The following is a 13,770-nucleotide window of genomic DNA, read 5'->3' as shown; positions in this document are numbered from 1 at the left end:
TACAATCTCTTTCCGGACAATCTCATCTATTTCTATAATATCAGCCATCATCTATGCGATACTTTCAAGTCTTTATTTCGACTCCTAACCTCCAGACACAACTTCCGAATGCTCAATGGGCCATTTTACCTGCATATTCCAAATTATCTCAGACTCAGCTTATCAAACTTCAACTTATCATCTCTACTCTACTCCCCCAAAGTGCTCTTTTTCTGAAATTCCCAGGTTGGCTAACAGTAATGGCATCACCATATACACAGTAGCCCAGAATACAAAAAAGCTTATCTAGAAGCCTTCTTTTATTTCATCTCCCAGTTCTAGTTAGTCACCAAGTTCCAGGCATTTTATTTAAAATGTTCCTGGATTGTCTTCCCTCATAGTGACCTAATTCAGATCTACTTCAGTCCTCACCTAAGTTATCAAAACCATCTCCTAACTAATGTCTCAACTCTCGGCTTTCCTTTCTCCAAGCTCTATTCATCCTTGTAGTAGACTTAGGTTCTTTCACAAGAATCCCTTCCTTTACAGAGTGTATCTATCTGGTCCAGAGATATATAAGAGACCCAGGACTGGCCAGAGTACCATCTACTCCTTGCCACATGCATAGTTCAAACTTTTACTGAGGCATCATTGATAACAAAACATTAAAAACAACCTAAATGGTGAACAATGATTTAAAACACAGTCTATACCACACAATGAAACAATGATATTTAGAAACCAAATTTTTAAAGAATTTTTTAAAACGTGGGACAATACTCACAAAAACGTTAAGTGGAACATAACATTATGTATGATTCTAATTATGTAAATAATGAAGATCAGAAAGATTTTTTTTAAAAAAGCAATAACAGGAGACTAGTTAGATCAGTGGCAGGATTATGGGTAATTTGTTCTTTCCTTCATATGTTCACATATTTGTTTTCTTCTGAGTAACATTCCTCCTTAGTCATGACTTGCTAAAGTCAATCACTACTTTACAGGTAAGAAAAATAAATCCTAGAGGGGTTAAATGACACAAGTTCACACTCCAATGTGAAGTAATAAGAGTTAAGACCAAAACTTGAGCAATGCTTAAGTGCAGACTCACTGTTAAGAAACAAACCTGCAAAGCCAAAGCCATTTAGCCCACAGCTCCAGAGAACGTAGAATAGCTGGGCAGTGAATGTAGACCAAGACTGTCGAAACTTTAAACTTGCTGAGCTACAACAATCTCTAAGTTCATACCTTAAAAGCTATCAAATAGCGAGTGAAGAGCAGGCTACAAGAAGGGGTAATTTAAGATGCTTGCTTTTATAACTTTGTGTTTATATAAATAATCCTACAAAGAAGAAAAGGAAATAATGACACACTGGATTACAGAAAAAAGGCCTCAGACAAAGTTGTTTAGAGACACTGATATTCTAGAGCCTGTGCTTACTTTGCTTTTTTTTTTTCCTTTTTGAGGAAGACTAGCCCTGAGCTAACATCTGCTGCCAATCCTCTTCTTTTTGCTGAGGAAGACTGGCCCTGAGCTAACATCTGTGCCCATTTTCCTCTACTCTATATGGGGGACACCTGCCACAGCATGGCTTGATAAACAGTGGGTAGGTCTGTGCCCGGGATCTGAACTGGCAAATGCCAGACTGCAGAAGCAGAACATAGCAAATTTAACTGCTATGCTACCGGGCTGGCCCCTTATTTTGAAGTGAATGCTTTATTACATGAGATTATTATTTCCCTAAATTTGGATCTCCACAACATTGTTCGATCCCAGGTAAACTCTATAGATCTAAGTATTCAAATTCATTCAAGCAGGATAACTGTCAAAAAGTAATTTGGGGGCTTGGCCCCGTGGCCGAGTGGTTAAGTCTGTGCGCTCCGCTGCAGGTGGTCCACTGTTTCGTTGGTTCAAATCCTGGGTGCGGACATGGCACTGCTCATCAGACCACGCTGAGGCAGCGTCCCACATGCCACAACTAGAAGGACCCACAATGAAGAATATACAACTATGTACCGGGGGGCTTTGGGGAGAAAAAGGAAAAAAATAAAATCTTAAAAAAAAAAAAAAGTAATTTTGTAACCAATAAAAGAATCTGGACATATAATATTTGTGGAATAAAAGGCTACAAGGAAAGGAGTTTGGACGGCTACTAGACAAGAGAAAAAGATGAAATGATCATCAAGGGTAATTTTAAAAGCCTGAGGTATCTGTGTTTTTTTTAACATTACAAATTAAGAAATTGTGTTTTATTTAGATGGCATTTAAATTATAGTACCATCTAAAATCAAAGCATCTAAAATGTTTCTAAGGTAGTGGACTGAAGATCAGAAAATATAGTCAGGTATAGCTCTTAACCATTTCATACAAAATAATTTATCTTTTTAAAAATAATTAGATTACATATCATATCATAAATGATAGTTATGGTTCACTAGTTTTAATATGCCTATCTTTATGACAAACTATTATCACTACCTTAATTTCATTGTTCTTTATGATGAATTTTAAAATAATTCCTTATGTAAATTTAGAAAGTTCGCAAAAACCAAGGCAAAAGCACCATCCAGTGGTAAAAGATTAAAATTACAACTTATACAATGATCACTTGGCACAAGTAGTTAAATTTGTGACTCTGCATGGTCTCTAAAACACATTACCAGGAAACAAAAAATAAATGGGCTATGTGATATTGACGATGTCTGCTATTGTTACGATTCTCTCAATCAAATTTTATCCTTATTATCTTCAGTTTGACATTTTTTTCTTTTTCTGACTTGCCCACCCATTACCCAAATGCTTGACTGAATTAGGACAGAAGTATTACAAGATTCAACTAAAGCCTTTACTGAGCCAGAAGTGAGAAAACAGTTTACAAAGAACATAAGGTGTGTGAGGGATGAATTTCCAACGGAATTCTAGTGGGCAAGAGCCATTCCAAGGAACACAAATGAGGGTCATCTCATGTACTTTTTTTCTAAGTGATAATTTGGTAGATAATCCTGAAAGCTCAGGTAAAGACTCACAATTGGTTAATTCGAACAGAATTCAGAATTCCCAAAGAGAATATGAATCCCAAAAGTGACTGAAATTATCACAATTTGAAGAACACAACCTAATAAATAATTAATAATAATGTTTTCCCAATAATCTGCTCCTCGCTACCAGAATATAGATGGATAAAAGCTTTCAGCTTCCAACAAAACAGCTTTCTAATCACCTCCTCTTCTTTAAAGGAAAATAAAAAGTTCAATCTAACTAAGAAAAAATTATAACAAATACCCACTAAGAGTGATTTTTTGTTTTAAAACACCTTTTCATCAAGTCTACTTAATATCAAATGATATTACTGTTTGGATCATAAAATATTTAACAGAAAGTACACCAAGCTGCAGCTCAGTCATGGTAAAGAAGCCAATTACTGGGCTATAGCTTCTTCCTTTCTACAGTATCTTTCAGTATGTTTGAATTTCACAAAAGATGACTAACAAACAATGCCAATGATATCAAACTAGCTTATATTGTCTTCACTAGTGCCTTCAGTCTAACACCTCTAGGTTTAATGAGATTTTTTAACTACTTTTACTAAAAACACAGGAGTCATTCACATAATTAAGGTTCCCCAGTGATTACTGAATGGCTGGTAATGTTTACTGTGTGCACCACAAACATGTAACATTTTAGAAAATGAGCTATGAGCAAGGTGATGCATACAGCTGGACAAGAGAAAGATGAAAACATCTAGTAATTTGTTAGTTTTTCAGGATAAAATAAAACTAACTGCAGCACTATTATTTTCAGCTATTTGATATTCTCTTCTCCAAACTATAACACAGAGATCTTAAATTAGATTTTTAAGCTCCTCCACTGAAAATCTATTTGAATTATTAAGTAAGTTGCTATACTAAGTTTTCCACCCACACAGGGCCCCACTACACTTATAAACAAGATGTCTACAACAAAAGATTTTGGCTGACACCAAGTATTTATTCATATACAGTTGTGTATAAAAGCTAAGTTTAAGTTATCAAGAGGCATAAACAGCAACAAACTAAGGAATTACAAGAGCTGCCTATACTAATGCAGAGAGACTACTGGAAAACAACCTACCATAATAGGAATTCCCATACTATTTTCCTCTGGTGGAAGCAGTAGTTGTATTGTTTCAATTCCAATCTCAGGCCTGTAGTAGAAAACAGATATCAAAAGCAAGAATATGCTGACCCTACAAATGAAGGGCTATGTTATAAAAATAACTAGTACCTTAATAAAACAGTGAATTATTAGATAATCTTCAAAATCTTACTTATTCAGAACTTAGTTTTACCTTTCTGTCAGGAAAGAAAACTATTAATCTGTGTAAAAAGACAGAGTTTTTTAAAGATTTTCTTTATATATGAACCAATCCTTATTGGATTCTCATAAACACAAAAAGTGTAGTTTGATTCTTAGAATCACTAACAAGAAGATATTCTCATTAATCAAAAAAAAAAAAGAAAAAGAAAAAGAACTATTCAAATATATTCACTATAACATAATGAAATAATTCCATGGTGATGTCTTAATCTAAGAAACTGTCTATAAAGTACAAAATCTTCAATCTATATAATTTCTGAATATTTAAAACATGTTGTTTTTATTTTTTTAAGTATGCTTTTTTGGTGAGGAAGATTGGCCCTGAACTAACATCTGTTGCCAATCTTCCTTTTTTTTTTTTCTTTTCTCCCCAAAGCCCCAGTACACAGTTGTATATTCTAATTATATGTCATTCTAGTTCTTCTATGTGGGATGCTGCCACAGCACGGCTTGATGAGTGGTGCGTAGGTCGGCGCCCAGGATCTGAACCAGCGAATGCCAGGCCGCCGAAGCAGAGAGCACAAACTTAATCACTTGGCCACAGGGCCAGCCCGTTCATTTCAGAAAAACATAAATTTAAGAAATCACAGTAATACCTCCCAAAGATAAACACTGATAATTATTTTCTATATACGTACTTTAAAAAGAATTATGATAAAATATGTACTGTTTAGTAACTTGCTTCTCCCCATATCCTTCCACTTAACAATGTGGACCTTTAACCCATGTCCTTAAATATTCCACTATACACTTTCAGTGACTATATAACATTATATTCAAAAAGCAATATCTTATTGTACTTAATCAATTTCCTAAGATTGAACATCTGAGTTGCTTGTTTTTTTACTCTTATATAATAATTTTTCCAGGATCATATTCCAACAGTTATTTGTAGTGAAATGGCTTGTCTTCAAATAAATAAAATTAAGCCTGAAATATTTTAGAGTCATAATTCTCAGGTGCAATTACCTAGAAAGAGCAAATGCCAGAATTAAATTTCGTGTATAAAAGTATGCTATCAAGCACATTTTTTATTAGTCTGAAAGAATCATCAGTTTTTATCATCTTTGTTATGATGATTACTGCTATGTTCTAATATGCCTTTCTACTATGTTAGAAGAAGACAGAAACCATCCTATCCACTCTGGTAGAAGGTTAGCTACAGTTCTAAGTGTACTAAAATTTATTATTTTTCCTCTTGTCAAAACTCTTTATGAACAAATTAACCTTGTCAAAAAAATATTAAAGCAGCATTACTTTTACTATGTCTTCTACCCTACCAATGTAACAGCCATAGTAATATTATTAATTTGCCATTTGGTGGCAGCAAATACAAAAGAAAGGAAATTTCCTCAGTACTTGTACCTACTGTATTACTACCAATACAAAAGTAGTCTTCCCTGAGTCATGTATTTTAAACAAGAGTTTCAAATGAAAGATAATGCTTTATAGGTTTTAATAGTAATATTTTAAACTTAATAGTCAAGCTCCAAACAATATCACGAGCAAATTCCTGACTGACTGAAAATAACAGCCTTCTGTTACTACAGCAATTACCAACACAATTTAATTGCCTCAAAAACTATGTGACACTTTTGATGCTTATCAAGCAACACGTTATTGCAATCACTTTCATTTGTACTAATATTTACATCTCATGTAAAAATTATTTGCTTACTCTAACCAAATCCAGCTGGCTTAGCCTCCCAACCCCAAGAACATCTACTCAATAATCATTTGTTAATAACTACTTATGTGCTAATAAGTACAAGGAATACAGCAATAAACAGAGAAATAACTTCTGGCCTCACAAAGCTTACACAAAATCTCTTATATATTCCTTTTCCCAAACTTGTAATACAGGGTAGTAAAGACCAGCTTGAAAGTCTAAATATTATACAAATATATATAATACAAAAATCGTACAGTTTCCCTGCACAAATAATTTACAACTTAAAAAACTACACAAAAACATCAGAGTAAGGAAATGCAACAGTTTTATTTTTTGTATTATGACTGCCTTAATGTCTTTCTCTTCTTTTGAAATATCAAGTTAATTCAAAAGGAAAAATGTTTAGTGCCCTTAATTTACTACTTTGTTTATCCAACCCACAAGATACTAAGAGACTGAAATAATCAAAAGTTATATCATGGGGCTGGCCCCGCGGCAGAGTGGTTAAGTTCACACACTCTGCTTCGGCGGTCCATGGTTTCACCGGTACGGATCCTGGACGCGGACATGGCACTGCTCACTAGGCCATGGGAGGCGGCGTCCCACATGCCACAACTAGAAGGACCCACAACTAAAATATACAACTATGTACTGAGGGAATTTGGGAAGAAGAAGAAGAAAGAAAAGAAGATAACTGGCAACAGTTGTTAGCTCAGGTGCCAATTTTTAAAAAAATAAAATAGTTATATCAAACTGAAAAATGAATGTAGAGTATCTTTTTCACATAAAATTATTACACAGCAAACTATGTCAAACTTCTCAGTAACTTATTTGTAGAAATCACTGCCAAAGTGTCTTATATACAGTCCAAGACATTGAGAAGTATGAGGCTAGGTTCATGAATGGATTCAAACTGAGACTAAACTTGTGCATACGCTGGCAGATTAACCACAGAGTAAACACATCTGAATACAGTAAAGACCCAGTCTCACCGGCAGATTAACCACAGAGTAAACACATCTGAATACAGTAAAGACCCAGTCTCTACAAGGTGAGCATCTCCTTCAAGGGCAGAGGCTATATCTCATTTACATCAGTATATCCAGTTCTATGGCTTTGCTTATTATTAGCAGCCAAGAGTGATGAACAATTTGTCATGCGTGGACATTTCTCACGGTGATGATTGGATCTTGTCAGCAGAATAGAGTTTTCACTTTATTTTCCTGTTTTTCTGTTTTGGTTCCAACTAGATACAAGATTTTACAAGTTAAAGATTAACATCGGCAAGTTCATATGTTCCAACCTAATACCAATTATTCACAACGTAAGTTCCCTGAGGATAGACAACATTTCTTATTCCCCTCAAAATGCTCATCTTCTAGAAAGGGAGAACGATAAGTAAAAACTAAACAGCAAAACAGTGCAATAGTGCTTTGATATTAGTTCGTGTGTGTGTTTTGTGTGTGTTTGTGAGAGGGGGCCAGAGACATACATACATATAGCACATTAATGCTATCAGGAAAACTGGAAGCCATCTGGAAAATAAAATTAAATAGGATTCCTTTGCTAATTGATCACTATGTACCGAGATGTATGTATTTAAAGAAAGATAAAAGTACTAGGAGACTACTGACTGATTTCTCCCTTAGATGGGAAACAAGGCAGGGATGTCTGTTGTCACCACCCCTATTCAGTATCACATTGGAAGTCTTAGTCACTGTAATAGGGTTTTAACAAGAAATAAAAGGCACACAATTTGGAAAGAAAGAAAACTGCCTGGAATAGCAGAAAACATGATCGTCTACATAGAAAATCCCATAGAATCACCAAAAATGTTCCCAGAACTAATAAGTTTAGCAAAGTCACAGAATACAATTATATTTCTATATACTACCAATGAACTAGAAATCAAAATTTTAAAAGCAGTACCATTTATATTAGAATCCTCAAAATTGAAACACTAAGGTATAAACTTAAGATACGTGCAGAATCTGTATGCTAAAAACTATGAAATACTGATAAAGGAAATCAGAGATATAAATAAATGAATAGAGATACCACATACATGACTTGGAAGACTCAATATTGTTAAAATATCAATTCTTCCTCATTTAATCTACAGCTTCAATGCAATCCCAACCAAAGTCTCAGTGGTATTTGTAGAAATGAATAAGCTGATTCAAAAATTTATACAAAAAGGCAAAGGAACTAGAAGAGCCAAAACAATTTTTAAAAAGACTGAGGCTGGAGGATTCACACTACTAGGAAGCTACAGTAATCAAGACATTACGATACTGGAAGGAGGACAGACATATGGATCTGATGGAATGGAACAGAAGAGACCAGAAATAGATCCAGACATACATGGTCAATTGACTGTTTTTTTTTGATGAGGAAGACTGACCCTGATCTAACATGTCTTGCCAATCTTCCTCTTTTTGCTTGAGGAAAATTGTCCCTGAGCTAACATCTGTGCCACTTTTCCTCTATTTTGTTTGTGGGACGCTACCACAGCATGGCTTTATGAGCAGTGTGTAGGTCCATGCCTGGGATCCTAACCCGCAAATCCCAGGCCACTGAAGCAGAGCTTGGGAACTTAACCACTATGCCACCTGGCTAGCCCCAAGTCAACTGATTTTTGACACAGGTGCAGAGGCAATTCAACAAAGAAAACATAATCTTTCCAACAAATGATCTGGAACAACTGGATAATCCATTTGGAAAAAAAGAAAGAACTTAGACCTCTACCTAACATCACACATAATAATTAATTCAAAATGGATCACAGACCTAAATGTATAATCTCAAATTATAAAATTTCTAGAAGAAAATAGAGGAGGAAATCTTTGTGACCTTAGAGTAGACAAAAATTTCTTGGAGGCAATATCAAAAGTACAATCCATAGATAACAATTCTGATTTTTATTAAAATTTATCAAAATAATTTCCACTCTTTGAAAGAAATCATTAAGAGAATGAAAATATAAGCCATGGACTGAGAGAAAATACTTGCAAATCAGATATCTGACAAAGGATTTATATCCAGAATAAATAAAGAACTTGCATAACTTATTAATAGGAAAGCCTAATTTTTCAAATGGGCAAAAGACATAAACAGTTTGACACTTCACCAAAGAATGCATACAAACATGAAAATATAGAGACGTTAATCATTACAACAATACAAATTAAAGCACAATGAGACACTATTACACACCTAGTAGAATGACTTTTTAAAAAAACTGACAGTACCAAAAGCTGGAGAGGATGCAGAGCAACTGGCATTCTCATACCCTGCTGGTCAGAATGTTTTGGAAAACAATTTGGCAGTTTCTTATAGTTACACATACAATTAATGTATATAACCCAACAACCCTAGTCCTAGGTATTAACCCAAGAAAATAAAAACATGCTCAAAAAAAATCTCCACAGGAATATTTATACTGGCTTTATTCATAACCTCCAAAACCTGAAAATAACCCAAACATCCCTCAACTAGAGAACAGATTCCATAAATGAACTGTGGTAAATCTATGTAACAGAATATGACTCAGTAATAGAGAAGGAACCAATCCATAAGTGAACAAACCAACAACATGGACAAATCTTAGATTATGATAACTGAAAGACTACACACTGAATGATTCTGTTTCTTATGACATTCTGCAAATGGCAAAACCTTAAGGAGAGAAAAGAGATAAGTAGTTGCTAAGAGCTGGGGACCTGGGGAGGGGATGAATAGACAGGGGCACAAAAGAATTTTTAAGGGTGATGGACGTGTTCTATATCTTGATTGTGCTGGTCATTACATGGCTGTACGTGTTGGTAAAAATCCACAGAACTGTGCACTAAAAAGAGTAAATTTTACTATATCTAAATTAGACTTTAATAAAAATAGAGAAAAGTATAAAAGCACTAGAAGAAGCCACACAACAGTTTTAAAACAATAATATAGGGGAGACACAAAAATTTAGAAGACAAAAAATTAATAAATTTAATCATCTAAAATATTAAATTTCTACATTGAAAAAAAGTAACTACAAAATGAAACAAATGACATAATCCACTATAAAAATAGGAAAAGAATAAAAACAAGCAATTCATAGAAAAAGAAACACAAAGGTATCTTAAACATATAAAAAGATGCTCGACCTTGTAAGAGAAATTCAAATTAAAACTACATGGACAAACCACTGTTCATCTCTCAAACTGGCAAAGATCAAGTGGTCTGAAACTGTATAGGTCCTGGAGCGAATGAAGTATTAATACTATCTTTGTAGGAGAGAAATTTGCCAGTATCTAGCAAATTGTGAATGCATATTCTACTGATATAGAAATATATTTCCAGGATACATTTTTAAGTGAACAAAGCAAGTCACATTATATCTATACAGTATGCCACCTTTTGTGTGAGAAAGAGAGAAAAAGAAGGTATATTTGTACTTGTTTTTATTTGTATATAGAAACATTTAATGACACGGGAAACATACATTTTATTTGTTTGGCGTGGGCTGCACAAATTTTACTTACGGGATGCAGAGTCGGGGAAAGACTTCTCAAGTAAAGTTTTATCTGGTTTTGATTATTGAATCATGTGAAATTGGGAAAAAATGGGGAAGGAGGAAAGGAATTTACCCTACAGTTGATATATTTGCACATGAACTAAGTGATATATGTAGGTGTTATATAATAAAGAATTTGTGTGGTCTTTGTCCTGGGTACCTGAGAGCTTCTAAATCCTTGGAATTTCCTGAGTAACAGCAGTGTCTTTCTTATTCATGGCTAGCCCCTAAAATGGTATCAGGGTTTATGCTAATAATGTGACTCATGGTACCCCCCTAGATTGATCCAGACTGGGGCTGGCCGTGCTAGAGAGAACAACCCTGTGATAAGAGGGTTGGGCTGTGAGTCACGTGATATTAGCCTGACTGCCTGACCACCTGAACTCTGGGGAGGGGAGAAGGGCTAGAAAATGAGGTTAACCATGTGGCCAATGACTCAATCCATCAAACATACAAATTGAATCCCCAATAAATAATCCTGACACTGAAACTTAGTTGAGCATCACATTGAGGACATGGAAACTTCGAGTTTGGGACCCTCTCAGATCTCACCTTACGCGTCTCTCCCTTTCACTGGTTTGGATTTCTATCCTTTTGCTATTAAAAAACTATAATCATGAGCATTTTTCTGAGTTCTGGGAGTCGTTCTAGCAAATTATCAAACCTGAGGTGTTGGTAGGAAGCCCCAAACTTATACCCAGTTGGTCAGAAGTGTAGGTGGCCTGGGAACCCCAGAGCTGCAGCTGGTTTCTGAAGTGAGGAGATTCCTGTGGAGGACCATGCCCTTAACTTGTAAAGTCCGCAGAACTGCACTGCAGTCAGTGGTAATCCATTGCAGCATTGTTTGCATTAGCAAAAGAACAACCTAGATATCAATGGGGAACAGGGTATACAACAGTAAAATGCTAAACAGCCACAAGCAATGAAAAAATTCTTTAAGTATTGATGGGGAATGAACTCAAGATAATGAAGGTAGAGACGGCAAATAAGATGTGTCCACACAAATAATCCATAACCAATCTATAAACCAAAATTGGCGTGAGTTTATTACGAGTTAGATCTCAGAACTAGCCGAGGGCCTTTCTTCACCAAGGAAGGAAGAGCATAGAAGTGAGACGTTCAGAGTGGTTATATACCATCTTGGAACAAAGAGCATACATTAAACACACCCAGGATACATTTTCATCAAAATTTCAAAGAGGTATTCAGTTGCAAATTGGCAGGTCAACATGACTGTGATGTCAGGAAAGGGACTAATCCAGGCATTACCAATAGGGCATAGGAGGGGAAGTATGCATTTTTATCTTAAGAGAGTGCTTCTTTCTTTTAATGGTTGAGCAGATGTACAACGAATGTTTGACAGGCCATAAGTCAGGCTTTTTAGTTTAAGTTGAATCAGTTTGGAACTCAAATAGTTACCCCATATATCTCAGTATGTGAAAATCTCTTGCCAGATGCATAACAGTGTGTCTAATGCACTAACTACCTATTGCGTATAAGGTGGAGAGTAACAGAGATATTTGTTTATATAATCATAAAATCTCTACGGACAAATAAGAAAATAATATCGGTCAGCTATAGTAAGGGAAACCAGTTGACTTGAGTGTGATGTGGCCAGAGGTGGAAGAGAAAATTTTTATGCTATACCCTTTGTATTCCTTTTAAATTATGAACCATACAATTGCCTGTTAAAATTAAATTTGAAAAGCTATACAGACGAATCAGATGCATACCAATGATAAGAATTACTTAAAACAATGCTTTGCTCAAAAAATATGTGAAGTATATGAAGATAGATTTATTTTACTCTGCCAGCTTGTGTGCCTCCAACTCAAAGATTGACAAACCAATTAAACTACAAATGTCTGGAGCTAGAGCCTGGAGACCTATACTTTCTTTTTGGTTTTGGTGAATCTGTGCCAATCTTCCCCTAAGACTGAAGCTGAACTAACATCTCTGCCAATCTTCCTCTATTTTATACGTTGGATGCCGCCACAGCACGGCTTGATGAGCAACATGTAGGTCTGTGCCAGGGATCTGAACCCATGAACCCTAGGCCGCTGAAGCAGAGCACACACATTTAACCACTATGCCACTGGGCAGGCCCTGGAGATCTATACTTCTAGTGATTCTACTTCAGAGCCAAGGTGTTGAACTACCATAGGACATGATTACTACGTGCAAAGCATTGTGCTAGCCAAACCAAGGTGATACAATAAAAATATTCCCTGCATATCTACCCAAACAGTTTGAAATCAACAATCCAAAGTAACATATGACACCTATGTTCTTGCAGCACTATTCACAATAACCAAGACCTGGAAACAATCCAAGTGCCCATCGATTGATGACCAGATAAAGATGATGTGGTATACACACAGACACACAGACACACAGACACACACAATGGAATACTACTCAGCCATAAAAAAAGACGAATTCATCCCATTTGCAACAACATGGAAGGAACTGGAGGGAATTATGCTAAGCGAAATAAGCCAGACTGAGAAAGACAAACACCAGATGATTTCACTCATATGTGGAATATAAACAAACACATGGACAAAGAAAACAGTTGAGTGGTTACCAGCGGAAGGGGGCGGGTGGGGGGCACAGGAGGTGAAGGGGAGCACTTATGTGGTGACAGTCAAGAAATAATGTGCAGGGGGCCGGCCCAGTGGTGCAGCGGTTAAGTGTGCACGTTCTGCTTCTCGGCTGCCTGGGGTTTGCCAGTTCGGATCCCAGGTGCAGACACGGCATCACTTAGCAAAAGCCATGCTGTGGTAGGTGTCCCACGTATAAAGTAGAGTCAGATGGGCACGGATGTTAGCTCAGGGCCAGTTTTCCTCAGCAAAAAGAAGAGGATTGGCAGTAGTTAGCTCAGAGCTGATCTTCCTCCAAAATAATAATAATAATAACAATAATAATAATAATGTGCTTATATTTCAGAGAATGTGTTTATTCTGAGCCCGGTAAGACATAAGTCACAGGCCAGAGATGCTGCTAGTTAACATAATTCCCAGCCAAAAATTATAGTAATAACAGACAGATCAAATAGGATATTTGAAAGTAACACAGCTTAAAAAAACTGATTCAGTCTGGCTTTCAATCCAGTCTGAGTGATAAATATTTTTTAATTTCAAGCTACTTCTTGAGATAATCAAATTTTGAAGAAAATCTAACTTTTAAAAATATTGCTTA

General features: G+C 35.8%; 1 protein-coding gene across 6 annotated transcripts in view; it reads right to left on the bottom strand.

Moving 5' to 3' along the window:
• Window positions 1–13,770, bottom strand: part of ANKRD28 (ankyrin repeat domain 28) — a 200,663-nt gene that overhangs the window by 130,334 nt on the left and 56,559 nt on the right. For 2 of the 6 annotated variants that reach the window (XM_070238115.1, XM_023620895.2), the window contains exon 2: window positions 4,091–4,163. The exons of the other annotated variants lie outside the window; for them this stretch is intronic. Coding sequence is in view for 1 of the 2 variants with exons in the window: in XM_023620895.2 (XP_023476663.1) it covers window positions 4,091–4,108 (18 nt within the window). In the remaining variant the exon portion in view is untranslated. The remainder of the gene's footprint in view (window positions 1–4,090; window positions 4,164–13,770) is intronic. 6 annotated transcript variants of the gene reach the window in all.

Source organism: Equus caballus, chromosome 16 (genome assembly GCF_041296265.1).
Source record: "Equus caballus isolate H_3958 breed thoroughbred chromosome 16, TB-T2T, whole genome shotgun sequence".
NCBI classification, from domain to species: domain Eukaryota; kingdom Metazoa; phylum Chordata; class Mammalia; order Perissodactyla; family Equidae; genus Equus; species Equus caballus.
This window is presented reverse-complemented; position numbering and strand designations above follow the sequence as displayed.